This window comes from Aythya marila (genome assembly GCF_965140915.1).
Source record: "Aythya marila genome assembly, chromosome: 29".
NCBI lineage: Eukaryota > Metazoa > Chordata > Aves > Anseriformes > Anatidae > Aythya > Aythya marila.
Window position 1 is genome coordinate 144,227 of NC_139070.1, and position 26,029 is coordinate 170,255.

The window sequence follows — 26,029 nt, forward strand, 5'->3', positions numbered from 1 at the left end:
AATCATTTCATAAAATGTGGACTGAAACCATCACGTTCCTTAAAAACGAGACCTGAAGTTCACGTTAAGTTTATTTTAGGTATTTAGACACCTAAAATACCTTTGGATCTTGCTCCTTTGTGATAGTTTCCCTTTCACAAGGGAAGTACACAAAGAGTGAAGTACAGCATTAAAGTGCCTGCTGTAGCCTGTGTTGCTGTGGAAACACAGTTCAGTGTTCTGTGCTATTTGGCATTTTCTATAGGCATGGCTTTGTGCCTAGCAATGTTATTCTGATGTGGAGCTGCAGAAAAAGCCAGTTACAGAAGCCAGATCACTGTACTTAGGAGAGACTGGTGTATCTCACACAGTGATATGGACGAAAGTGTTCCTGAAGAATTCAGTTTTGCCTTGGAATCCAGGAATGTGTCTAGATTAGAAATATAAAATTCAATTTGCATCTTTTTCTGCTCATTGATATTTATTTATTTATTTATTTATTTTACTTAGGTTCAAGTTAGCCAGCTAATAAACATCCATTCATATTAAATTATACCCATGTACTAAGGTGTGTGGATTATAGTTTTTGTATATGCTAACATTTAATTAATTTTTATGCTTACATTGCCTGGATTTTGTTATCTCTTTATTTCTTTGAGGAAGATTTTATGTATGCTTTTCCTGTGAACTGATACAGCAGAAATGCATGCTTCTAAAAATGTTCTTCATGTTCAGTACAGTTATGCACGTGTTGCCAACAGTCAAACAGGGCACATCCAGCAGATAAAGTGATTTAATTTTTATTTGTACGCTCAATGTGCGTTAACAAATTCAACATACAAGATAGCATTACATAATGTCAAGTAGCTTATAGCATTATGCAGTTTCACACATGTTGAGTTAGGTTTTTTGCCTTTTTTTCTTTTTTTTTTTTTTTTTTTTCACACAAAGTTGTAACTGTCCAAGTTAATTTTACAATAGAAGACACAAGGTAAAGAATAACCACATCTGGGAGATTTTACAGTGAGTCCACTGTCACTTACTGTCTATTTTACGTTTTAAAAATATATATATCTGCACATCTTCAGTTTCCTATTATTCCAGAAGTGTTGGAGCTACTTCTACCTGCCCGATCGCCTACGTCTATTCACCCTGAGCATGTTTCCTTGACAAAGAAGTTCATCTTTTGTTTTCAGCTAAAAGAATCTTATACAGATCATCTAGGCTTAAGCATGCTTTTCACACTGAAGGAAAAAAGGGAACTTTTTTTTTTTTTTTTTTTTTTGTTAGTGTGTTCTATTCAGGTGTTTGGAGCGTCATTGGAAAGCACAGTTCTGAGGAAAAGTTCCTAAACTTCAGCAACACAATTGCTTAGTGCAAAAATGAGGAGTTAAGTAGATCTACACCAGTTTCCAAAGGAGAATTGTTTGTGGCTGTAAGCCACCAATAGCGCATGAGCTAGAAAGCATTTAAGACAAAGATAAAATCTACTATAACCTCAGGCAAAAATCCTTGTGATCAAGATCAATTAATCACTAACAAAAGTTCACGCTTCCATCTGCCATGCAAGACTGACAAATAGAGAGCTTCAGATTCAATGCAACTTCAGTTGCTAAAAAGACACTGTCTAGAAGGAAGTTTCAATGAGTAACTCGTTATGAGTGAGAAAATTCAGCTTTCCAAAAATAATTTCTAAGGAAGGAATGCAAAGTATTGGCAACTAACAAAGTGCTAACTGTTCGCATGAAGAGCCATCCCAGCAGCAGTTGCTTTACATTTTGGTTGGAAAGAAAACTAAGACTTGCTCCATTATTCTACTTTCACAAGTAAGAAGGTGGAAAGGATCATTTTTCCAAGAGGGCTCTAAAATTCAGTAGTCAAGACCTGTAAATGAGTTAAATGATCTTTTTTTTTTTTTTTTTTTTTTTTTTTAATTATGGTACATTATTTACATTCCACAGGGCACAGAACAGACTGGCTGCCTGGATGCAACTAAATGAATACTGAAAATTTGCAGTCTTCTACATGCCTCTTCGCAAGCTCAGTTCTGCTTTATATTTCCACTGGAGACTTCAGAAATAATTTGAATTTCTACAGCTTGTTATGAATATTTACACTCAGCTTACCAGCAATGTTTACAATTCATTATTTGCTGCCAATTATCATCCTTTCCTGGCTTGAATGTAGTAAGAAGCCAAATCATGTCACTTGCCCAGATATTAATCTGATATTAAAAAAAAATGTCAGGCTAGTGTGTTTACAGTGAGATCTAATGCAGCTCTTTCCAAACTTCACTCATATTTCTGGAACTTTATGAACTTCTGTTCAAAACTACTGACTATTCAGGGTCAATAGCCTGAAGTGCTGCAGGTTGTATTTATCAAGTAACATTTTTTTACATTTCAGAGGAGACAATAGTAAGCATGTTCTAAGTCATATTCACAGTTTAAGAGCTAACTCAAGCTGCTTTGAAATCCTAAAAATTAACTTATTGAAGACTTTGTTCTGTAGTGACAGACTTTGCCCTAAGTTATTTTTTTTGAGAGCTGTCATATGTAATGCAAATTCACTCAGATATGAATTTAAGAGAAGGTTGGTGAAGTTTTCATTTTAAAGCTCTTTTCCACAAGCTATTTTCTGATCTCAGTGTTACGCCATTACAACAGAACTTACCAATCATGTAGAATTTCAGATTTAATGTTTAAAATAATCAGCAAGAGTTTCCTTAAGAATCAATGATGCCAGTTTTTGTTTTTCTCAGGCCCTTCATGCACAGACAGGGTAAAATAAAATGTAATATAGTGGAGTTCCTCCAATTCTATTAATCTGTAAGATCACGTCTGTGCTAATTTCCATGTGTCAAATGCAAAGTGATCAGTTTGTTGGTGTCTGAATTTTAGATGCAAACCTCTGATGTAGCCTTACAGCTCCATAGCAAGTATATCACAATGTAAATATTTGAATACCTGATAAATTAATTATTTTTTTCTCTGAAGGAAAGTGCCATTTTCCCCTGTATTTTCCTTTTGCATTAGTGCAGAATTCAAAACCACCTTTATATGAAAATGCAGTTGGTACTCCCAAACCAGTAAAGAAGAGAACTGCAAGAATCAATGGGCAGGCAAACTAACAAGGAACTAGAGGTTAAACAGCAGAATTCAGAAACTTTGGGAGAAGCCTAAAAAAGACAGGCCAATTTTGGTGAATACCAGCAAAGACAGTTCGGCACAAACACAACTTCCATAGTGACAGATAATTGTATTAAAATCTGCAACTTGATATTGGTAGTTATACTAATTTCAGTTTGTATTAGGCATGCAATAGCGTGATTACACTGTTATATATATTTGTGGTATTTTTTTTTTTTAATTTAATGCTCTTTAGAATTTTAGTGCCCTGCAAAATCACATCACTAGAGAACCGATCAGCTGCTGCTGCTCACAAAAGTTTAGTTCTACAGCTAAAACGAAGTTTAAGTCTGTTCTATGAGTCAGCTGTTGCTGCCGCAACCTCTGCTAGTATTCGCTCAGGCTGTGCCATTTGGCCACTGGCTTTCTAGGATTCTCACACACCTCTCGCCAGTGTTCCACACCAGCTGCGGTGATGCTGTGTGCTCCCAAAATCAGCCGTCCCACCACTTCATTTTTTGTGGTACGGTCAAAATCAATAACTAGAAATTCAATGCTGATGTCAGGAAGGAGATCGACAGGGATGTCATAAATGAAGGATTCATTGAAGACAGGATTCAAAGTGCACTTCTTCACGTGAGTCTTCTTTTTTGCTATACGCTTTCTTCCATAATAAACGTTCACCTTAACATAGGGATCTGCCATAGAAGAGAGAAACAAACTAATAACACAGTCCAGTAATGCTCCTTGAGGTAATAGATATGGTTTAGCTTGTTGAACTTGAGCCAGCTACAAGTTAATTGTGCAAGTCACTTCGCCTCCCGCAGTAAGGGAGTATTGTTAGCACATTTTTTCATTGCAGGGCAACCAGCTTGAAGTTACCACTTGATGTTCTTTACAAGTTTCAGCCCTGTATGGGAAACTGGGAGAAGCAAATTGCATGTAAATTGTGGTAATTAAGCCTAGAATTACCAAACAGGTAGCTTTTTGGTGAGGTCAGTGTCCAAGTGGTCAAAACCTTCATTTTTTAATGTCAGCTATAACAAAAAATATTTTTACCCAAGTTCAGGAAATAGTCCCACAAAGTGTCAAAATGGTTTTAAGATTTTGTGGATGGAAAACACTTGTAGTGGAAGGTATTAAAACCAATAAAAGTTGAAAACAATGCCTTCATTTTTCTACCAGCCTCATTATTTTATCAGTCAGCTTGCTCTTTATGCAGATGTTTGTTTAGGTTTAAAATTAAGATACCTGGCATCCAGTCCTTTTTCACACATAGTGCAAGTTTTGAAGCTGGAAGGCACTTGCCCAGCTCACAAAATTAATTTTAACTTCTTAAAACTGAAACAAAGATCTCACTCAGAAAAAAATACATATAAAAATATAAAAAGATCATATAAGGAAATGGTGATAGCCTTGTGAGATTCAGCAGGTATGAGAACAGTTACTAAAAATGTATCCTGTATTTGGAGATCATACATGGGAAGCTTATTTTTTTGAGAAAAAGTTAAGACCTACAATAGAGAATTAAAGCTAGTCTCCATTCTTTTTTCTGTGCACCTCAAAAAGCTGCAGAAACAGAACTACATTTGGTATCAGTCAGATAATAACTACGTCTCAAGTTGATTCCAATCATTTTCCCATAATTCAGAAAGAAACCTTTGTTAGGGGGATTCAAGAATCTGGGAAGCTGTGACTGCAGAATAGGAACGCCACTACAGCTGCTCTTCTCTTCACACAGCAGAATTTCCCAACAAACAACCAAACAGAAATGTTTTTAATGTCACAGATCATTCCAAATCTATCTCCTACTCTTTTACTCCCACCCTCTTCTACCCTCTTCTGTCAGGGGCAGGATTTGAGGGATGTGCAGCTCCTAGTGGACATAATGATGGTAAGGGAAATGATGACTGATGGCAGCATGGAGGCACAGAGATTTGATTGGATTCAGAAAATGCTACCCGCATGAAACTAGATGGTGCCAGAAAGATGCAACTGTTAGTAACACATTAAGGAAAGATTTGGTCTTGTTTGTATAACCCTCTGTTGATCTGTTCAGTCACTTAGACTGATCCATCACCCTTACAAAGAGTTGGAGAAAAAGCAGTCCATCAAAAGATGTTCAGATAAGACAGGTAAAAAGATCTGAAAGTGAACTGAACATCTAGTGACTTTTCCAGTGACTAGAAAAAAATCACTTCTAGTCAGATAGATTCTTCTCTCAAGAGAGCACAGCATTTTTCTTCTGCAATACAATTCCCATCCAACAATCAGCAGCTACTGTGCTCTGTTTGTAAAATATATTCTCTTTCCCTTCTCCCCCTAACCCAGCTTGTATTTTGCTATACTTAAAAGTTCTTTCACGTTACAAACGACAATGTGGCATTTTGTTATAGCACCCCCAAACTGTGTAAGGGTGTCCAATACATCAGTCAACCTATGAATTGCTCTCTGCATGTCCTTGTGTGACTCTGTGAAGCAGAGTGCAAACACATTTAGAGCTGGAGTAAATAGCTTCTACCTGAGAGGCCAGTGATATCCATCTTTGGCAAATGTCTGGCTTTCAGCACCACAACAGTCATTCGCTGCGCCACAGGTTGATAAGACAGTGAGACTTGCAGCTCTCCTCTGCTAATGCATTTCTGTGAAAAAGAAACAGCAACAAAATGGTCTTATAAATATGGGCAAATGTTCGAGGTCACCAGAATTCTTTCCCTACACTAAATGCCTAAGAATTTGGAAAATTCGGTGGTCTATTTACTTACATTTTTAGCTTTAGCCACATGAATTCTATAGAAGGAGATGAAGTTGCATAAGGTAAAAATCATCCTGTGCTCTGCACCCTGTGCTTGCTGAGCAAAGTAAACATTGCTACAGCTTTTCCCCTTGAATTCTGTTTTCCTAAGGGTAAACCTGGTGGACATACTTAGAGAAAAGAGCAGCTCTGGCTACAATCTGAGGTGTGCTTCTGGAAACAGCTGTGGGTTTTAGCAGCTTTGTACATTGACTTTTGGTGTAGCTTAGATTGGAGAGTAGCTGAAGTTCTGTAGGCATACTTTGAAAGTTTCAGCATCAATTGAGTCTGCCAAGGTAAAGGATGAAGATAAAAGAAAAAAAACGATTCCATTAAACTTTCTGTACAACCTTTCAAAGAGTAACATTATTAAGATTATTAGTTTTGTTTTCCAGATGGTATTCATTAACTTTCCTTGAGATGACACTAATTTAGATTAAGTTTATTTAGATTACGTTCACTTGCAATTGAGGAAAGCAGTATGGGTATGAGATTGCATGGTGTCAGTAACAGCACTGATGGCAGAGCCACTGCAACAACTCGTACAGTTGCATGCTCAAAACTCTGACTTGGCATCTTGCAGTGTCCCCATCACTGCCTTGTACTTTTAGCCCCGCAGTACAGTACAAATGGAAGAATTCTCCTGCCTTCCACCAGGAAAATCACTACAATAAATGTGAGCTGTGCTCTGGTGATCGCCTAGGAGGACAATGTTTTTCAAACGCTCTTGCTGCAATTAGTTGGAGAAAACTGCTTGTAAACTTAAACAAAGAAAATGTTCGTTCTAACTGGGGTAGCATTGCTTTATTTCAGTAGTTCCCGTGTGTTTACTTTGAAGACAAATTTTTCAAAAGTAAGGAACGGCAGCCATTGCTGCGTATGCAAAATTATGGGATGTGAGTACACACAACTTCATACAGTATATTGCTAATATGTGATTTCCTGGCCCAGGAGGAAATATTAAGAATTTTGGCTTCCAGAATACAATGGACAAAGGGAGTACCTTTTTCCATCCCTTTTAGGAAGGGAGCAATATTTAATAACCTTCTCATACTGTTGCTAGCTACTTAATAATATAGAAAATGACCCTGGAATAGCACACAGGGCCACTGGTTATCTATTGCAGTTGTTTGGTCTGGTGCTTCTCAAAAGGCTCGTTATCTGCATGAAGAAGGAAAATGTGATAGTAAAAGTTTTATGATAACATTTTTTTTAATCTTTTGAAGAAGGGAAAACAATGTGTGTAGCCTTGGTGGTGTATGTTGTCAGCATCTTTTGTTCTAAACTAATTTAATTTCCATGTGATTTGCATTAGATGGTCTGTCAGAAATTATTGGGAATGTTCATTTCAATGTGCATCTTTGCTGGCTTGGGTAAGTGCAATAATTTACTGGGTTTTAAAAGCAATGCAATATTCCAGATTTTCAAATTTCCTGTAACACTGAAAATTATGTTCAGTAACAGCTGTTTTGACACTCTGAAACTATGCAGATTTTCAATGCGCACCCAACACCAAGGTAAATCTATCTTTAATTACTAAGAAACGTTAAATAATTTGCATCCTTGATTAAATCCATTTTTATTTAGCATGATCTTTTCCTCTATTTTTAATCTATTACTTCTAGAAATTCTAGCAGATATAGTCAATGCATCGAAAATAATACAATAAAAGAACCTAAACCAGTTACTTTTTTTATCAGAATGTAAAGCATCCCAAGAATTTTAGAAAAGCAAACACCAGAACTCCATTCTTATTGTGATTCTTTTGGTTTGTTTTGAGGTGCTGACAAAGTCTCCTTTAAATAACTTTACAAAAATAATAAAAATTAAAAAAAAAATAATGCTACATAAAATAGAAGAAAACTTCAAGTAAAATACGGTTGCTCTAAGGCATGATGTGTTTTATAGAGCTCAGCAACAATTTTCAGCATGCTTTGGCAATAAGTGACCCCAAATGACATTTCCTATTGAACCTGGAGGACAGGCAGCAAAAATAAAGTAAGCAAAAAACCAAACCAAATAAAAAACACCTAAGTACCACCCCCCTATAGCAGAGGAGGACCTGGGGTGCTGTTGGATGTAAAAAGGCGCTGCAAACCGGCAGCACGCCCTCACAACCCAGAAAGCCGACTGCACCCTGGGCAGCACCAAATGTGGTGGAGCAGCAGGGCGAGGAAGGGGGGCGTCCCCCTCTGCCCTGCTCTCACCAAGACCGCCCCTGAAGTGCCGCGTCCAGCTCTGGGTCCCCAACACAAGGCAGATGTGGGGCTGTTGGAGCGGGACCAGAGGAGGCTGCAAGGCTGCTCAGAGGCTGCAGCACCTCTGAATCACCTGCGGAGATTGTTTCCTGAGGACGGAAGACATCTTCATTAACGTAAGCCATAATTTTATATGGATTGTTTATCTTTCTAGTTTACAGCACGAGACACTAAGAACAGGATTCATTTCACCTGGATTTTAGATGTCTACATTTGACAAAACCAGCTTAGACACACTTCATCCTCAAGTGGTGACAAAAAGAGGGTCATTTAGGGTGGGATTTATCTGAGCTGTTTTAGATGTCTACTCCAGGCCAGGAAGAATCATACGTCAAAGTCTGATGACTATGCTGATGTTCTACTGACTTACAGCCTATAGTAACAAATTTGGATGCAGACAATTACAAATGTAGGTGTCTAAAATGGTCAGATGAATCCCTCTTTAAGTGAGATTTGTCTTTGCAGAGCAGGATATAGTTACTCAGAATCTGCAATAAAACTTATTCATAGCACCCGTCTCTCTAGCCGTCCCCCACAAACACAGTCTGTGAAAGAAGGCAGGCCACCAACAAATGTCCCTTTCTCACATGAGCTCCTTATTTGCAGATGGGCATGCTTTTTTCTTAGCATCGTTGATTATAACATTCCTCATTTGCATGCCTCTGTAATGTCTATGCATTATCAAACCTCCATAACCACACAGCAAAGAACCGCCAAACTAAAAGAGCACAGCCATATATTATTAAAATAATATGCATCTGTGGAAAAATGGGTTTCATGCCTAAGAATTCCTGCTCACTAGATCACAGAGGCTCCCGAATCAAAAGAACTGGAATCAAATATAATGCAAGCAGTCTCAAGTCACACCACATGAAGTCACTTACTTGTATGTTCCTTTTGAGAATCTCCCTGGTCAGCTGAACCTTCCCAGTGCTGGGATCCACTCCCGCAAGGGGCACCATGACTTCTCCAATCACATCATCTCGAGAAAAGCGATCAAAGCTCAACACCAGGAAGTGAAGCACCAAATCCTGGAGCTGGCTGTAGGGGATCCCGTAGAAGGTGAAGGTTTCGTCAAAGACTGGGTCCAGTGTCTTGCGAAGGACACGAGTCTTCACTCGATGCCTTTTGTCTGGAAGAATTGTCATCTTGATGTATGGGTCAGAGCTCTGAGTGTGTTCATCCATAACTGGTAGCCCATGAGCCTCCTGAATGGTAACTACCAGTGCTTTTTTGGGAAAGTTGTAGTCCACTGAGAAAGTCAGTTCTCCCAACATGACATCGTCCCCTGGAGAAGACGGGGAGGAAGTTTTACTTCCTCCCGGGGTGAGGCTTTGATCTGGACTTAGTTCATCTCCATAATCTACTTTTATTGGAAGCTGATCAATGTGGGGAGCTGCATTTGGCCCGTCTGAAGCTTTATCAGACCCTATTAAACCAGATTCAGCAGCATCCACCAAAATGTTTCCCCTTCCAGTCTCCTTAGGAGTGCCGTTCTTGTCTCTCCGGATTCGGTTAATTTTCTTCTTGTTACTCAAGGTCTCCGGATAGATACTGATGCCTTTCAACATGTGAATGAACTTATATGGTGGGGTTTTGTGCTTTTTTTCTGATTGCTGGTGACAGCATGTCCACACAAAAACTGTTACTGAGACAGAAACCACAAGGACAGTAGCACCAATGAGGCCTGCCACAACTGGAGAGACATCTGTAGGGAAGACAAGGCAGTGAGGAGATAGCTCGTATCTTTGTGCTTGCCATAGCCCTACAAGAGCTGACGCATCTGGATAGAAAATCTATAGGATACTACTCAATAACCTTTGTATCAAAGCTTCCCCAGAGTAAAAAGTGACTTCCTGTAACTTCTGTGTTCCTGTGTGGGAAACATTTTGCACTCCTACTGACCTAAGTTTTACTCTTGGCTGATCTCCTGATCTTGCTAAAACCAATCTCCCCTATTACCAGCAGTAACATAGCTCCACACGAATAGAATTCCTTGATTTGCAGGAGAGTCTCTTTTTTATGTAGTGCCTTGTTTAAAAACATTGCACAGTTCTATTTTAACAACAGGAAGGGAACGATAACTACAGACAAAACGCTGGATCTGTTCTTATCCATTATGAACAATTTAAACCTTGGATAGATTTTTTTTTTACTTTTTTTCTTTCTGGTGGGGGGTGAATATGACCCTGAGCTGAGCTGTATAAGAGAAAGGGACAGTGTGTGAATGTCCCTCTAACATGATGACGATTTGTATCACGCTGCTGGATCGTTTTTCCCCCACTTTTCATTCTGACCATTCCCACAGCCTCCTCTAGGAAAGTGGGTGATGCACGAATGTAGTGGTCGCACTGGTCTCACCCAAAAGTTGAGGTTGCTCTCTAGCTGTTCTTCTGCGTTGCATTCAACATTTCTCTGCTTTTTCACCCCAGTATTGCTATTTACGTTCTTTCAGCTTTTGATGAGCTGGCAGCTGCTGACAGAAGTCTTCCCACCCCACTGTTACCAAGACTCCTTTTAATGTGAAAAATCTAATGTTCAAAACCAACAGACAGAATATTCTGTATTTGTATTTCAGGATTATTTGATATTTTCTAGAGTTTGTCAGTTGGATTCTTCAGCAATGACAGGCCAGAATAAAAAGGCACTGCATTAATTTCTAGCAACCATGCTAGTTATTTTCTATTTATAACACTTGACTTTGGGGAGGTATTGAAACCTCCCCAGAATGAAACCAGGAGTTTTGATTTCTCCAGTACATTATATCGATGTATTCAAGAAATTTAGTCAAGGGCCACCAAGATAATTAGAGTTGGAGCAGATGGAGGATGGAGAATGGTGAGCAGATGGAAGATGAGGATGGATTGAAAGAGCTGGGTATGCTCAGTCATAAAAGAGAAGGAAAAGGAAGAGATCTTTTTGCTGTCTTCACTTTCTTAGTGGGAAGACAGCGCTAGGCTCTTCTCAGACCACCCCTACAGCAAAGGGATGAAGAGCACCACACACAGACTGTAACACTGGGAAATACAGGGAGAAATTAGAGGGAGGGAATTCACAGTAAGGACGGCCAAACACTGCAGAGGGGCTGACAGCCTGGGGAGACTACGCACCGGAGATGCTCAAACGGGCCTCAGCAACCCGATTTCTCTCTTCTAATGGCCAGACGTTAAATTAAGAGCCTAGCGCACACAGCAATGGCAAAACCCACCAAGCAACCACAGCACCTTATCTTCATCAGCACTCCTACTGGTGACATCGTGCTATCGATACCGAATGATTTCTGGCCCAATTACTGCAGAGACAATCCCTCCTTTCAGTGCAGCAGATTATTCCACGGCTAATCAAAAGAAGAGCAACATAGGCGAATGATTGCATTGAGGTGCTTGCACGCTAGCTGTGGGTAGTATAATAAGCTGGGAGAAAAGGAAGGGTGCCTCTGAGCCCAGACACTCCTCCTCCAGTAGTGCACAGCGCAGAAGGCATTTTGCAAACACCTTTACTGCAGTTGTCATAGAACTGCTCCCTCTCTGAAGCAACTCCCTTCCTTCCCTACACACAATATTCAAATTGGTTTTTAATTCTTGCAACATTCATATCTTCTGCTGGACAGATGCCTTCTGCAAGACTTTCCTTGACCCCCTTAAACTGAGAAGGAATAAGTAGGAGTTAGAAATTAAATTCATCTAAAAAGTAAACAATCCACTGATTCTGAGGTGTTTACCTTTCTGTATAGTCTAAACATCTTAAGGTTAAAAATTTACTTGTTACTAAAAGCAATGTTTTTATATTACTGTATTACTTTGGCAATTACGGTATTGGTATCATTATTATTGTGTTATTGCTTTACTAATTATTGAAGCAAATTTTTTGTGGAAGACAAACCCATCTAGCCCTGTCTTTTTCTTCACAAGTTTTGCAAATTGTTTCCACAGTAGAATAGAAAACAAAAAGAATTATTGCCATGACAATAGCTAAATGCAACAGCCGGTACAAAAGATAAACTTGTCTGATTTTCTTAATTTCATTCTGTACCTTAAGCAACAGAAAATAATCTTCCAAACTCATACCTGAAACTGCAGAGAGCATCTTAATTTTTTATCTTCTCTGTTCTTTCTACATTATTTTTCATTCAGGTTACTAGTCCTGAGGACAAGACCAGCAGACTATAACCTGATTATCTGATAAACTGAGGGAAAACTGTGATTTTCAAGTAACAATACGCCTCCTTTTTGCAGAATTAGGAGAATCACATTTAATTAGATAGAAATCTTCCCTTACTGAGGCTGGATATCGTTCACACGGTGACCAACTCCACAGATAGATCTGGCTTAGGCCCTACTGCCAAGCACAGTCATGGGACAGGAATAACTAAAGCAAGAGGTATTGACAACATTAACTAAACAGTAATATGCATATCTTTATTTTGTTATTTAATGTTCCTTGAAATGAGGCAATTGGTCTTTAACAGCCAATTTGAATACAGTACAATTCAGCCATATACAGATACAATAAGCTTCAGTGCATATGCAAAAAAAGACAAGTGCTGAAACTCCTTTCTTGTCCTGATCTCAGTTTTTGTGGGTTTTGTTTCTAGTGTGTCCTGAAAGAATCAGCTCTTGTACCTTTTATTTCCTGATACACGATCTTAGAAGAAGCAACCAGCAGTCACACTAGGAAGCGTCAGCTGAGTCTCTGCGATTTGTCTTCCATCAAAATGTCTGATCTCCTGAATTTGGCTCCTACAATGCCTTGTGGCAAAGAGTTCCTCAGCTTAGTTATGTGGCCTGAAAAATCAACTGCTTTAATTTTGAGCCTACCTCACCTCACTTCATTTGATGCCTGTTCTTGTATTGAAAGAAAGAGTAAGAAATGATCACTCCCTACTTGCTCTGTGCTTCTTCTGGCACCTCTCTTTTCATGGCTGAAGACTCCTACTTTATGTAATCTTTCCATACATTCATGAAATTTTTCCCTAATTCCTTATAGTTTTAAGCTGCACAGATACAAAGCTACCTAAAAAAATACTTTAGTGTAGCTTTTGAAGGTTCTGCACAGAATAGTGTTTTGAATGCCCATTTTAAATAACACAGCAGCCTATTTTGTCCCCTCTATCAAAAATAACTTTTTTTTATTCAAAATTTGTAGATGAGATCTTTGTTCTGATGTGATGCTAAGATTTAACTGAACTACTGACTAACTTTTTGGGATATGGAACGATGTTTTCAATTAATGAAAAATCATTGAAAACTTCTTTTTAATACTGGTGTTTGCTGATTATACCCTAATGGACACCGGTGGCCAGCAGCTGAATTATGGCAGTACGAGGCTCTCGGGTTCCAGGAAAGATGTAAAAGGTAAATGCGCATATTAGATAAATGGTATAGCATGGATTATTATTATAAAGCGTTTTAGAATTTAAAGGAAATGTAGTGACCGTGCTTTAACTCTTGGGCCTTACAGCTGGAAGGGAAGGTCAGTCCATCGCTGGAGGACAGAAAGAGGCAGCAATTTGAATTTGCGAGGCTGGAGAAACCAACCTGACGCACACCCCAGCTGCCGTACCACCAGGCCCTGCGGGGACAGTACGAGCACCTTCGCGGTCGGTGGGGAGGCAGGCAGACGGTGCTGCCGGCGGCCCAGCCGGCCGCGAACACCTCCCGCAGCCACGGCGGGGCCCACGCGTGGCCGTGCGGGGGCACTTCGGGGCCGTCTCGCAGGCGATGATTTAGCAGGGCTGCCCGCCGCCTTCCTCGCAGCCCCGGGGGGCCTCGCTCGGCCGGAGGCTGCCGCCGCCCCCGCCTCGGGGACCCCCCCGCACCGTCCCCGCCCTCCCCCCCCCCCCTCCCCCGGTGGGCACCGCCTTGCCGGGCCCGCAGCCGCTCCCGCGGCCCCCGGCGGCCCGCGGGGAGGCGCAGACAAAGGCTGGGGCGCGGCCGGGCCCAGGCATCGCGGTACCGGCGGCCGGGCCGAGCCGCGGGGCTCCCGCTCTTCCCAGCGGGGCTCTTCCAGCTCCGTTCGCATCCTCTCGGCGGGGGGGGCGAGCCCCGGCTGCCGGTGGGTGTTGGGGTGTTGGCCGCCAACGGGGCCGTCGCTGTGAGGCGGGGGGGGGGGAGGGAGGGGGGGGTGCGGCGGTGGCACCAGGCAGGGCCTGGCTCAGCACTGGCGGAGGGGGGCGGGGGGGCTCGGGGGTGGAATTGGAGGAGCGGGGCCCTCCGCGCGGCCCGGCCCCACTCACCGAAGCTGGGGTGGACGGTGGTGATCTCCGCCATGGTCCGGGATAAGCCGGAGCGACCGAATATGCGGAACCCGGTGCGGAGGCGCCGCGGTACCGGCCCCCGCCCGGAGGATGCTCCTCGCCCGGGATGCAGGAGCTGCCGACTGGTCCCGATGCAGCGCACGCCCCGCCCGGCCCCGGGACCGCCTCCCCCCCCCCCACCACCACCTCCCCTCCCGCACCGCCTCGCCCCGCCCCGGAGCCGCCCGGCGGTGACTCGGCAAGTGGCGGCGCTCCGGGCGCCGAGCCGGGCGGGCGGTGGCGGCGGGGACGGGGCCGCGGGCAGAGGCGAGGCCCCGGGGGGCAGCGGTGCGGGGGCTGCGGAGGCGGCGCTCCCGCTCCCGGGACACAAGGGGCCGCTTCCGAGCGTTTGGGAGCTGCGGCTCGGTTCTCCCCGCACGGCGCAGCCCCGCTGAGGCGGGGGCGAGGCTCAGGCGGGGAGCGAGGCTCTGTCACCACGCAGCCGCCCCGTAAAAATGGCGGCGCCCCTCATTTCTCCGTCCCCCCCCTCCCCGACGCCTGCGGTCCCCCGCGGTCGTCACGGCGGGGCTGGCGGCCCCGCCAACATGGCGGCCGCTCCCTCAGCGCCCCAACATGGCGGCGCGGCGCCTGCGCGCGGCCCCGACGGGGGCTTCCGCTTCCTGAGCGGAGCGGGACGGGACGGGACGGGACGGGGCGGCGGGGCCCGGCCGGCGGCCCCGCGGCGCGGCCAGCCGCTTTCCTGTCTTCTAGGTGGGCGCCGAGATGTCGCTCTCGCTGAAAATGTTGCCCTGCAAGAAGAGGAGAGCGGTGGTCGCGGGGCTGCAGAGCCCGCGGGAGCGGGGCGGCGCCGGGGAGGACGGGGAGCCGCCCGGAGGCGTCTCGGTGGCGAGCGCCGTCGACGGCAGCTCCCCCGTGAAACCGGCGGCGGGCAGGGCCGCCGGGCCGCCCCCGGGCTGGAGGGGACCCGGGGAGGCTTTCCTTAAGGGCGGAAAGAGGCTCCCCGCGAAGGTGGCCCCGGCTTCCAGTCAGGAAAGCGCCGACGGCTGCCCCGGCGCGCAAGATTCGTGCTCTGCCGCTGAGCTCGCCGAAGACGTTAAAAACCTGGAAGGGGGCAGAGAAGGTAAATGCGTGCGCTGGGATCCCGCCGGTGCTGCCCGGTGTGAACACGCGAGGCGAGGGGCTCGTGCTGCCGGGGGGCTGCCAGGAGCTCCCCCGGGAGAGGGGACGCTGAGGGAATCTCTGCGGCCTCCTCGCCGTGAGGGTGAGCCGCGGGAGGGGTTTGTAACCTCTGCTCTTTGCTTTTGTTCTCCTTTTTTTTTCTTTTTTTTTTCTTTTTTTTTTTTAATTGGTTCTTAAGTGGTACAGGTTAGAAGGCATTCCAATTTAAAATGTTTCTTTTTTTTTTTTTTTTACTTTTTCCTCCCTCGAAATATTAGGAAACAAATGGAGAACTTAAGCAGCACTACCAAACACTGCACACTTTTGAAGTAGCTTCTTTCAGATTTCTCAAGTATCCAATTTTACAGTCTTTACGCACATTTTCCTGGTCTAATCTTTGTGTTTAATCTTCTGTGGACCTTGTGTAGTGATCAATCCTAATAATAACTGTCATAAAAAAAAAAAAATCTGTTGTGCAGGGTATTTGACTTTCAGCTGGTCTTTACACAAGTCTTTGTAAATTCGAGCTTTGATCTGAAAGAATTGTTTGGCATTTAGTTTTTCAAAAGAAGTGATTTGCTACTGAGGTGTAAAGACTTTTAAAAGTACAAGCTGCTTCCTCTAAAAGTCCCGTTTTTTATTTTTTATTTTTTTTTTATCCACCCTTGTTTTCATTCTCAGAAGATTTAGTCTAGAGTGGTACTTGTGTGGGACTCTACTCTGACCCCTTAGGAGAGCCATTGAAGTAGGACCTGTGTTAACAAAGTTACAAGTTTGCTGTGGAAAGAGATGATTTGGAAGTTGATGTAAAAAAGGCTGCGTTAAACCTTGCTTGCTCAGAGGTTTACTCGGTGAAACTGTGATGTGTGACCTTGTGTAAGAGGTGAGGTGGTCATGATCAAAATGATGCTCACTTTGTAGCTCAGATCTTCTTTGTCTGTTGACAGAAGTGGTGGTCCTGTCTTCCCAAACTGCATGTTGTATTCATCTTTTTCTTTTCCTGGCATACATCTTTGTCTCTGAATTCAATGAAATTGGAAAATTGATTTAGCAAAGAAAAGAAAAGGGGGGGGGTGTTTTTTCCTCTCTGTATGGTTCAACCCCTTGATCTTATTTAGTGTGTGACTACACAAATAGCTGTGCAGGCACAAAGCAGGAAATGCTGTGGGATGGGAGAGCTGGTTTTATTAGAAGACACATTGTTTTCATCCTGACTGAAGGTTTTCAAGAAACCTCAGGTTTCAGCTACATTTTATATTAATTGTAAATGCATCAAACTACAGGCTGCAGCAAAAAAGGACAGTGCTTCCTTATTTGCTTGTGAGAAGTGTTGTCTCTGCTTCTTGTGCTGCTGTGATTTAGCTCGCTGATTTGACTGAAAGCTGATTTTGTGCTGGCATAGTGGTCAGTTTACAGTTGCTATCCCGGCCTACTTAACTTCCAGAACCGTGCGGAATGGGAGTGGGAAGGAATGTCGTTGGACCTCTCAGCAGCAGTACAGTCTGAAATTAGCCCAGGGTAACAACAAAAGTGCATGCTAAGGTTGCAGTCAACAAGGCTGTTCTGACTGGGTGAAGGAGTGCTTGCCCCTAGCTGTTAACTTGTGTTGTTGCAGCCCTGTTTATTCAACAGGGAAAGCAACCACACTTCAAAGAAATCACTATTTTTTGGTGGTTAGATCATTTGACAGGGATGGTTTTGAGCACAGCTGTGCAAAACTGATAATGCAGGTAGCGAGACTGAAATAGCTGGAGGTGAGCATTGCTTCACCTGGATTTGTTTCTGGAGGACAGTAACGTGGGACTGCTGTTGTTGAAGTGTTCAGTGTAACTGGATCTCTTTCACAAACTGGGTGAGGGAGCATGACTTGTGCAGTTGGTTTAACAGATGTAAGGATGAATTTTTTGTAGTAGCAGCCTTTTAACTTTGCTTATTTGTGTCCGTATGGCGTATCTGACTACAGCCTCCTGTATACTGTTTACAGGGAAAACTCCTAAGCTGTATACAGAGGTGGCAGTAAATTTGCAGAGAGATCCATATCTGCCTGACAACCAGTCTGCAGCGCAGGAGTCTCCAGCGAGAAGTTCTTCACAGCTGGCTGTTAGAAGTCCTACCATGATGAAGCCATTGAAGAACACCAGAACTGGTGAGTGTCCCCAGCAGACTGGTGAGGAAAATGAGAGTTTGGGGCTGTTTGTTCCATTGGGTTAGCTTTGTGCAAGGAGCAGACATCTGACGTGGTATGGTAGACAAGGAACATGGGATGTGTATGTGTGCCACGTTGGGGAGTGTTCAAATGCAATGTGTTCTGAAGCTTTTATCTTGTGTTCTGAAATTTCACTTCCATTATGTGTTCTGAATTCACAAAACCACTAGTATTCAAGTGAAACTTGCTGGAGTTGATCTCCGCGTTTTTCAGTTACTAAAAAGTCTGTTTTCCTTCAGAGAAAGTTCTGACTGCTTTCATTTCCCTGAATCAGCAAAACAGCACTGCTTGGGAAACATTTTAAGTCTTGCTGCGTTGGGCCTGTAGTTTTGCTGCTGTTTTAATCTTGACCACATACTTAAAACAGCTCCTTCTGGAAAAGTGTAGAAGGGGTGCTGAGACTACTCTTTAAAATCAGTCAGTAGAGGTATCAGATATGTAACCTTTGTTTGCTTGACTAGTGTGACTTGCTCAGGTCCTACAGAACTTGAATTCTTTGTTCAAAACCACTGCTTCTAGCTCTTATGGCCTTTTCTATTTGGAAGATTTCATTATCGGCTGTTGGCAAGCTGTTGTCACTTTAGAATCTACATAATTCTATTTTTTTAATTAAAAAAAAAAACTCATACTGTTTGAATGTGCTGGATGTGAATTATCTGAGTTTTTAGATTTTTAATTTTCATTGTTAATTTTCAGAGGAGCAAGATGGAGAAGATATTGAGAGAAGAAAGAGGAGGAGGAAAGCAAACAAACGGAAGAGGGAAGGGAAAAGTCAAGAAGAGGAGGGCTCTCTGTCTTGCGACATCAAACTGGATGATACCCTTGATCGCACCTTAGAAGACGGTGCTAAGCAGCATAACCTGACAGTTGTCAATGTGCGAAACATCCTACATGTGAGTGCGCTTAATACAGCAAACATACAAGTTATGTACGTACAAGTTACCTGGCTTTATTAGTGGGTCCCTGACTTCCACTTTGTGACAGATGGGTCTGTTTTACTGTACCCTAATAGCAGTAGTATGAGTGAACTGAATTCACTGACGTGATTAACTAAAATTAATGCTTCTGGTTCCAGGTTTATGTATATGTCAGTTGCGTATCTTTCAGTTTGTCCTATGAGCAGTTTCTGGAGAGAAATGCTATTTGTTTTCCCCAGGATCAAAAATTGTGCATTTCTTTTCTCCATCTAGTACTGTTCTAGTCCAGGTGATGTCAAATATTTTCATGTTTTGCAATCCATGTGGAAAACAAACTGGAGACTGACATGACCCTTCTTTCAGGCAGATTCACCAGCTGTTTTTGTGTGAGTGCCATAAGTTAATGTCTTTCTTTGTCATGTGGCCTGTAAACATCTCACAGGTGCCTACCTTCCCTGGAACCTCGTGGTGGCATTCTGAAAATGTAGTCACTGATACTAGGTCTCCTAGGCCTTCACATATATATATTTTTTTCTTTTCAAATATATCCAGTGTTCTCTGAAATGATACAGCACAATGTTTCAAAGAGTAGATCATTAGATACTTTCCCTGGAGAGTTAGACCCTTACTGTTTTGCAAGCCCAGGGGACCTTAAGGATTTAAGTTTTCTGTTGCAACTATGTGTCTTACATGGACGGGACCAACACACTGTAAAATTGTAAATTGGCTGTGTGACAGGAGGGAAGGGAAGCCGGTGTGGACTTTTATTTACACCATTTTCTTTCCTTTGGCTTTCAATTTCCTCCTTGGAGCGTTCACAGAGAATGCAGTGCAAATGTTTGTATCACTGCTGTGCTCACTTTATATTTTCTTGTCATATCACTGAATAGTCTTTTTCACAGCATAATTGCAACATTTATTGTACATTCACTATTTCTCCATCATGGTTCTGACTGTTTTATTTCAACGTTAAGTCTGCTTCTTTTTAACTAACAGAATGCAAGGGAGACTTTTTCATTTTGTGTGTTTCCTGCAGGAAGTGATCACAAATGAGCATGTGGTTGCCATGATGAAAGCAGCCATCAGTGAGACAGAAGATATACCTTTATTTGTAAGTAAAAAACTTATTTTTTCCACAGTTTTTGTCTATTCATATGATGATTCCTTTACCAGTCTACCTTCTTGGTCTGTGTCATGATGTAGTAGGAGGAGAATAGGTAGTATAATTTACACTTCACAACCAGATTTGGCACCTGCATCAAGTGAGTCATGTCTGAGTGTAAATCATGAAACAGAATTATCAGGGATTATTTTTCATGTTACTGATGATGTCTTAAAGGTAATGAATTCAAAAATGAGAAAAAGCTTCTAGTAAACAGTTGCTGTGGAAAAGGTTACAGTTAAGAAAAATAGCTGAGCAGGTTGTGGTTTTCTGTTTCAAACTCTCAGGAACCCAAAATGACTCGTTCCAAACTGAAGGAAGTTGTGGAGAAAGGAGTGGTAAGTAGCTCATCTGCTTTCGTTATTGCACCCTTCCCCTACCCTAATGGCTTTGGTTGTTGGGGCTTCTTTTAGAAATATCATGGATGCTTTTCATATTCTTAAAATGAAAAGGTGAATTCTGTGCATGTATTTTTTGATACAACAATGTAAAAAATAATCATTTTAGATGAGCAGAACAGAACCAGGACAGAGTTAGAAAATGCAGTGAATTAACAGTATCCGTTATACTAAAGTTACTGCCTGTAGAGATCCCATGGGTGGTTTAGAAAACATTTGTTCAAAGTCTGTTATGTAGCTACTTTGGAGAATAAGATCTCAAGCTCAAGTACTTATTTGATAAAATTGGTTATCTAAGCCATGCAAAAGCATGCTTTTCGTAGAGTTAAAAATGTTTTGTCTATCTTTAGGTGATTCCAACATGGAATATTTCTCCAATTAAGAAGGCAAATGAGGTAAAGGTAAGTGAGCTACTGCTGGGAAATTGGAGTCCATGCTAGAGACGCCCTACTTAGCAGTAAATCTTAATGGTGGACTGGAACAGACTTGCCTCTAGCATGTTGGGAGTATCAGCGACCAGCATTGTGAATGGGTTATGCAGGGAAGGACAAGGCAGCTAAAGTAGAAGTGTGCAGAGAACCCAAAACAGCTGCCTGCAGGGGAACTGCAGAACATGAAGGAATGATGGCATGCCAGAGGAAGGGGTCTCTTCTTCTACTTGATCCAGCTCCCTGTTTTGGTACTGCAGCAGCCTCTACCTGGATGAAATGCCTGATAACGAATGCTGCTGCCCAGGTCTCATGCTGTGAGTTGCTCCTCCCTGAGATTGTTACACATATTTTAGGACTACCAGGAAATGTGGCTTGGATCTCAATTTTTGGCATAAGACCTGCCTCTCCAAAAGACTTATAATTTAGAAGTAGAGGGGATTCAGCAGCAGAGCAGGAATGAATGGCCATTCAAGTAGAAGAAACACATCCTTGAGAAAGTGTCTGCTTATGTAATGTTTCCATTGTATAAATAATAAATCATTTGTTCTCATACCTTTTCATACCACTTAACTTGCTTTACCAATTTTACTTTAGTAATATATTTGGTTTCTTCTGCCTCTTTCTGTAGTCTCCTTCCTTTGTGAGCTTCATTTTTATTTCCTCAGCTGTTGTATATATTTGATCAGATAGTGTACCATTAGAGTGCAATGCTTTATCTTGCCAATAAAAAGTTGTCACCTTTCTTCTGTTCTGTTGCAGCCTCCTCAGTTTGTGGACATTCCTCTTGAGGAAGACGACTCATCTGATGAGGAATACCAGCCTGATGATGAGGATGAAGATGAGACTGCAGAAGAGGTAAATGTAACTTGTACAAAGATCTGTTCAGCATGGAGCTTGCATGTTTAAGGCCACAGGATGCTCTATTTTAACACACGAATGATTGTAAATCACCCCAGAGTTCCTTGTAATCTTTCTTCAATGCTGTATTATTTGGGTAAAGAAGCGTCTTTGGAATATTAGTTGAAGCAGGTCTTGATTGAAGCATGATTGGTTGTGTTCTGTATCTCTTACACTATAGAGTTTACTGGAAAGTGATGTAGAGAGCACTGCTTCTTCTCCTCGGGGAGCAAAACGATCTAGGACAAGGCGATCATCTGATGAAGAGGGAGGGACACTCTGTGAGGTAAGCTTGCAAGAGTTTTTGTTTCTAAAGAAAAAAATCTTCAGTCATTATTCCTTAATCATTAATAAGAAAGCAAAAATATATACTGTTGTTTTAAGTTGTAGTAGCATTACAGGTGCTCTGTAGATTTGGGGTCCCACTGCAATGGTTCCTGCGTAAGCAGTTAAGTTCATCCATTGCAGTAAAAGCTTAGTCAAAAATAAATGCAAATCTGTAAAAAAGCACTACCAATGGAAACAATCTGCTTCTTTTTCAGATAATGTTTATTTTTCTGATTATTTTTGAGGGAGAAATGCTTTCTGTGCTTGGCTCAGGAGGGCATGGTGATATTCATAAAAGCATGAAAGTATTTGTAGTGATGTATGCACTATCAGATCAGTGGAAAGAGTATGCAGTATGATAGGAGCTGACAGGGAGTGAGTATCACCAGACAAGAATCAGAAAGCAACTGTGAGAACTGACCATTGGCATTGGAATCAGAGAAATAATAATAACGTACTGATATTTCCAAGTTAACTCACTGTGGGACTGTTTTGGGAAAGGGTGGGTGTGTGCCACAAATACTGGCATAACTAGAGATGATAAATCTGAATGCTGAAACTTTCCAGCATTTGACCATTTCCAAATGTCTCCTTTCCTGAAAGCTCATTAAATAGTGAATTTGTATTTTCTGAAAATCAAAGTGAGTGTAATGCAGGCCATCCGTTTCCTTCTGTGAAGCATTTCTTTCATTTCTATTTTGCTAGCCTGTGGTTAAACTGAAAAAAAAAAATTACGACTTATTCTGTCCTTGAAAATCTGCTGTAAATAAAACTTTAAAACACAAAGGCCTTTCTAATTAGGTGGAGAAGGTTACTGCACCTGTTGTTAGACATATTAGTGCTGAAGTAGTTCCCATGGGACCTCCACCACCTCCTAAACCAAAGCAAACCAAAGACAGCACATTCATGGAGAAGCTGCATGCAGTGGATGAAGAACTGGCTTCAAGCCCAGTATGCATGGATTCCTACCAGGTACTGTGTTTTGGGATGCTACAGTGGTATTTCTTCAGTTTGAGTTAAAATTTCATTCTGCTCTCCTTTTGTAAATTTAAACAAGATGAATCTGTTTAGTGGGTAGCACGCAAGCTCTGTGAGAATAGAGGTAGCTGTTAGTACAGGGCTATCAGTGACACATACTTTTAATTTCTTGTATCATAACTACACTTTATGCTCATAGGCTTCTCAGTTACATTGTTTTTACTATTAACTGTAATTCTATGGCATTTACATAAGTAAGGAAAATACCTTTCTTTTGAAAAAGAAATGGTCACTTTGGTTGTATTTTGCAGGCAGGTACGCTGTGAACATGCAAAGAAGCTTGGTTGCCAAGGCAACCACTATTTCATATTGATAATGAGAAAAATATTACTGATCCGTTCTACTCCACAAGGGTGAGGAGTTGTAAAGCAAGAGTCCTGCACTGTAGCTTCAGGTTAATTACAGATAGTGAAAACTGGGCAACAGAGTAAAATGTACATGAAGGGGGCAAATATTGCAAGGGGGGGGATAAAAGTTTAGCACAAAATAAGTGAACAATAATATATTCGTAAAGAATAATAATTTAATAGCAAGAATAATGAAAGGTTGGATTTTCTGGAATACCAAAATAAAAAATTCTTTGTGGCAAGAATCTAGTTTTTGATAGTGGCTTCTTCTTGCTCTGATGAAAATCCTACTGCCAAAGAAGCTGTGAGGAAAGCAGAGAAACTCTAATTCCATTCTGCTTTTCCTTCATGTTTCAGTCTCTGGAAGACAGCCTCATTGCCTTCAGAACCCGATCAAAGAGACCGCTGAAGGATGTTCCTCTTGGTCAACTGGAGGCTGAGCTCCGAGCCCCAGATATCACGCCTGATATGTATGATCCCAATACTGCAGATGATGAAGAATGGAAAAGGTGGCTTGGAGGGCTCATGAATGATGATGTGGAGAACGAAGGTACGTACAACACATTGTTGCTTATTGGAACAGAGGGATCCTGGAGGTTTTTCCTCCTGTTCTTGGCTACTTTCTCTTCCCATTGCTCGTGATATTCTTGGCTGGATCCATTATCTTGTTTAGCAATATGCATGTGTTTTGCACACAGTCAGTTTTCCTCATCTTCTGTATAGACATTTGTGAGACACCTGAAGTTAAAAACCCTCACTTTAAATAATAATTAGCGAGCACATGCAGTAACTGGCAAACATAAATGAAAGCTATGTTGTTCAATTCTTAATGAATCATGCTGTGTCATGAAGCTGGCAGCATAGGTACGCCTGAATCTGAACATACCATGCTCCTTTGCAGGGACATGAACTGTTATGTTAGAAAAAAATAATAATAATAATAATTTGTTCTTGAAGAGAGAAAACAGTTTTGGGCTTGACTTTCTTTTGTTCTGGATTTACAGGTTACATAGAGTTGTACAACTGACTGTGAAACAAAAATTGGAATACTCTTCCAGTGTATTGTAATATTTCATTCTTTCTAATTTTAGCTGAAACTTGGGTCATACAGAACAAATCTAACTTCTATAAATGGGAATGACTAAAAATAAAGGTGGTTAGTAGCTTAGTTTGAAAAGAGGATGGAGTTGATATTGCTTTCTTAAAAATAAACAGTTAATTTCAAGCAGTAATCCTAGCCATCTTTGTGTAAGATCAGGCAATAAACTAAGTGCTTCTCTTCCTGGCTACTGTTTAGTCTTGGGGCAGGGTAATGACGTTTCAAAACATGCTTCCTATTAGATGAATTAGATGATGATGATGACCCTGAGTACAACTTCCTGGAAGATCTGGATGAACCAGATACAGAAGACTTCAGAAATGATCGTGCGGTGAGAATTACCAGTAAGTCCGCTGGGAATCCCACTTCCTTTCTCAGTAGGATTAGTAATTTATTTTCAAAAGTGTTTTGTTGTAAAGGCTTTGCAGTGTAGGCTAAGTAAAAACAAAAAATAAAATAAAATAATAAATAAATAAACACACTTTGCAGACTGAACACCTTTTCCATGCAGAACTGGCTTTCTGTGAATACGTGAAAGGATTTAGCCAGAGCTGCTGTGCTATCAGATGTATTTTACTGTATAGCACAGAATGAAGAATATTTTATAGATAGTGCAGTCTTTCATAAAGCTACAGCCAAATTGGAAAGTGAATGCCTGCCTTATGTTTTGAGTGTAATGAAATTTTCTTCACGTCATTGCAATCTTTGAGTTACAGTTTAAAGAGCGTATCATTTATTATGTTCTCAATAAAACATATTTGTTTTAGGTCTTACTGCAGATTAACTTCGTTTTAAAATATATTTTTTTTTCCAATTTATTTTTTCCAAAGTGTTTGTGATTAAAAACAGTCTCAACAGAATTTTTTTGGGGCCCAGCAATAAAAAGGGGTATAATATAATGTAAGCCAGCAGTGTGTCCTTGCTGCAAAGAAAGCTAATGGTATCTTGGGCTGCCTTAGGAGGAGTGTTGCCAGTAGGTTGAGGGAGATGATCCTTTCCCTCTACTTAGCACTGGTGAGGCCACGTTGAGAGTACAAGTTCCAGTTCTGGGCTCCCCATTACAAGAAAGACATGGATGTAGCAGGGAGAGTCCAACAAAGATGATTAAGGGTTCTAGAGCATCTCAGATATTGTAAGGGCTGAGAGCTGGAGCTGTTCAGTCTAGAGGAGGATCAAGGGGGATCTCACCAATGTCTATAAATACCTGAAGGGAAGGTGCAGAGCAGGCTTTCTTGAGTGGTGCCCAACAACAGGACAAGAAGCAATGGGCACAAAGTGAAGAGCAGGAGGTTCTGTCTGATCATCGGGAAATACTTTTACACTGTGCAGGTTACTCTGCCAGGGCTCAGTCTGCCCAGAGAGGCTGTGGCATCTCCGTCCTTGGAGACTTTTCAGAAGCAGCCTGGATGTTGCAAGTGGATGTGGGTGACTCTGGTTGAAGAAGGCAGTTGGACCAGATGGAGCCAGAGGTCTCTTCCAACCACAACCATTCTGTATATATCAGAGGCTGTTCCTTCTCGGACCTCTGTTTACAAGAGGAGGGTCACTCTTTGCAAGAGAGATTCCTTAAATGGCTTGAGATTATGACAGGATTGATGAGTGTTTCTTGCAAGAGGAATCTTCATTTTTCTTTT

At 41.9% G+C, this 26,029-nt stretch overlaps 2 protein-coding genes and 1 long non-coding RNA gene across 6 annotated transcripts in view; 1 reads left to right on the top strand and 2 right to left on the bottom strand.

The window, feature by feature from the left end:
* Positions 1 to 1,884: 1,884 nt before the first annotated feature.
* On the bottom strand, positions 1,885 to 14,530 carry SYT11 (synaptotagmin 11). The gene is made up of 4 exons (XM_082780953.1): positions 14,395 to 14,530; positions 9,044 to 9,867; positions 5,626 to 5,749; positions 1,885 to 3,805 (listed from the first exon to the last, which is right to left on the bottom strand). The coding sequence occupies exons 1-4, from the start codon at positions 14,426 to 14,428 to the stop codon at positions 3,495 to 3,497; spliced, it is 1,293 nt and encodes a 430-aa protein (XP_082637079.1). The 5' UTR covers positions 14,429 to 14,530; the 3' UTR covers positions 1,885 to 3,494.
* Positions 14,531 to 15,035: 505 nt separating this feature from the next.
* LOC309888562 (GON-4-like protein) overlaps positions 15,036 to 26,029 on the top strand; it is a 29,283-nt gene continuing 18,289 nt past the window's right edge. For all 4 annotated transcript variants that reach the window (XM_082780949.1, XM_082780947.1, XM_082780948.1 and 1 more), the window contains exons 1-11: positions 15,036 to 15,535; positions 17,558 to 17,719; positions 18,476 to 18,672; positions 19,733 to 19,807; positions 20,146 to 20,196; positions 20,607 to 20,657; positions 21,447 to 21,542; positions 21,766 to 21,870; positions 22,713 to 22,883; positions 23,654 to 23,846; positions 24,638 to 24,739. In XM_082780949.1, coding sequence (XP_082637075.1) covers positions 15,178 to 15,535; positions 17,558 to 17,719; positions 18,476 to 18,672; positions 19,733 to 19,807; positions 20,146 to 20,196; positions 20,607 to 20,657; positions 21,447 to 21,542; positions 21,766 to 21,870; positions 22,713 to 22,883; positions 23,654 to 23,846; positions 24,638 to 24,739 — 1,561 coding nt within the window. In that variant the 5' untranslated portion in view covers positions 15,036 to 15,177. The remainder of the gene's footprint in view (positions 15,536 to 17,557; positions 17,720 to 18,475; positions 18,673 to 19,732; positions 19,808 to 20,145; positions 20,197 to 20,606; positions 20,658 to 21,446; positions 21,543 to 21,765; positions 21,871 to 22,712; positions 22,884 to 23,653; positions 23,847 to 24,637; positions 24,740 to 26,029) is intronic.
* Positions 22,986 to 26,020, bottom strand: LOC309888566. Its single transcript, XR_014319159.1, has 3 exons — positions 25,600 to 26,020; positions 23,855 to 24,034; positions 22,986 to 22,999 (listed from the first exon to the last, which is right to left on the bottom strand). It is a non-coding gene; the product is annotated as an uncharacterized lncRNA (long non-coding RNA).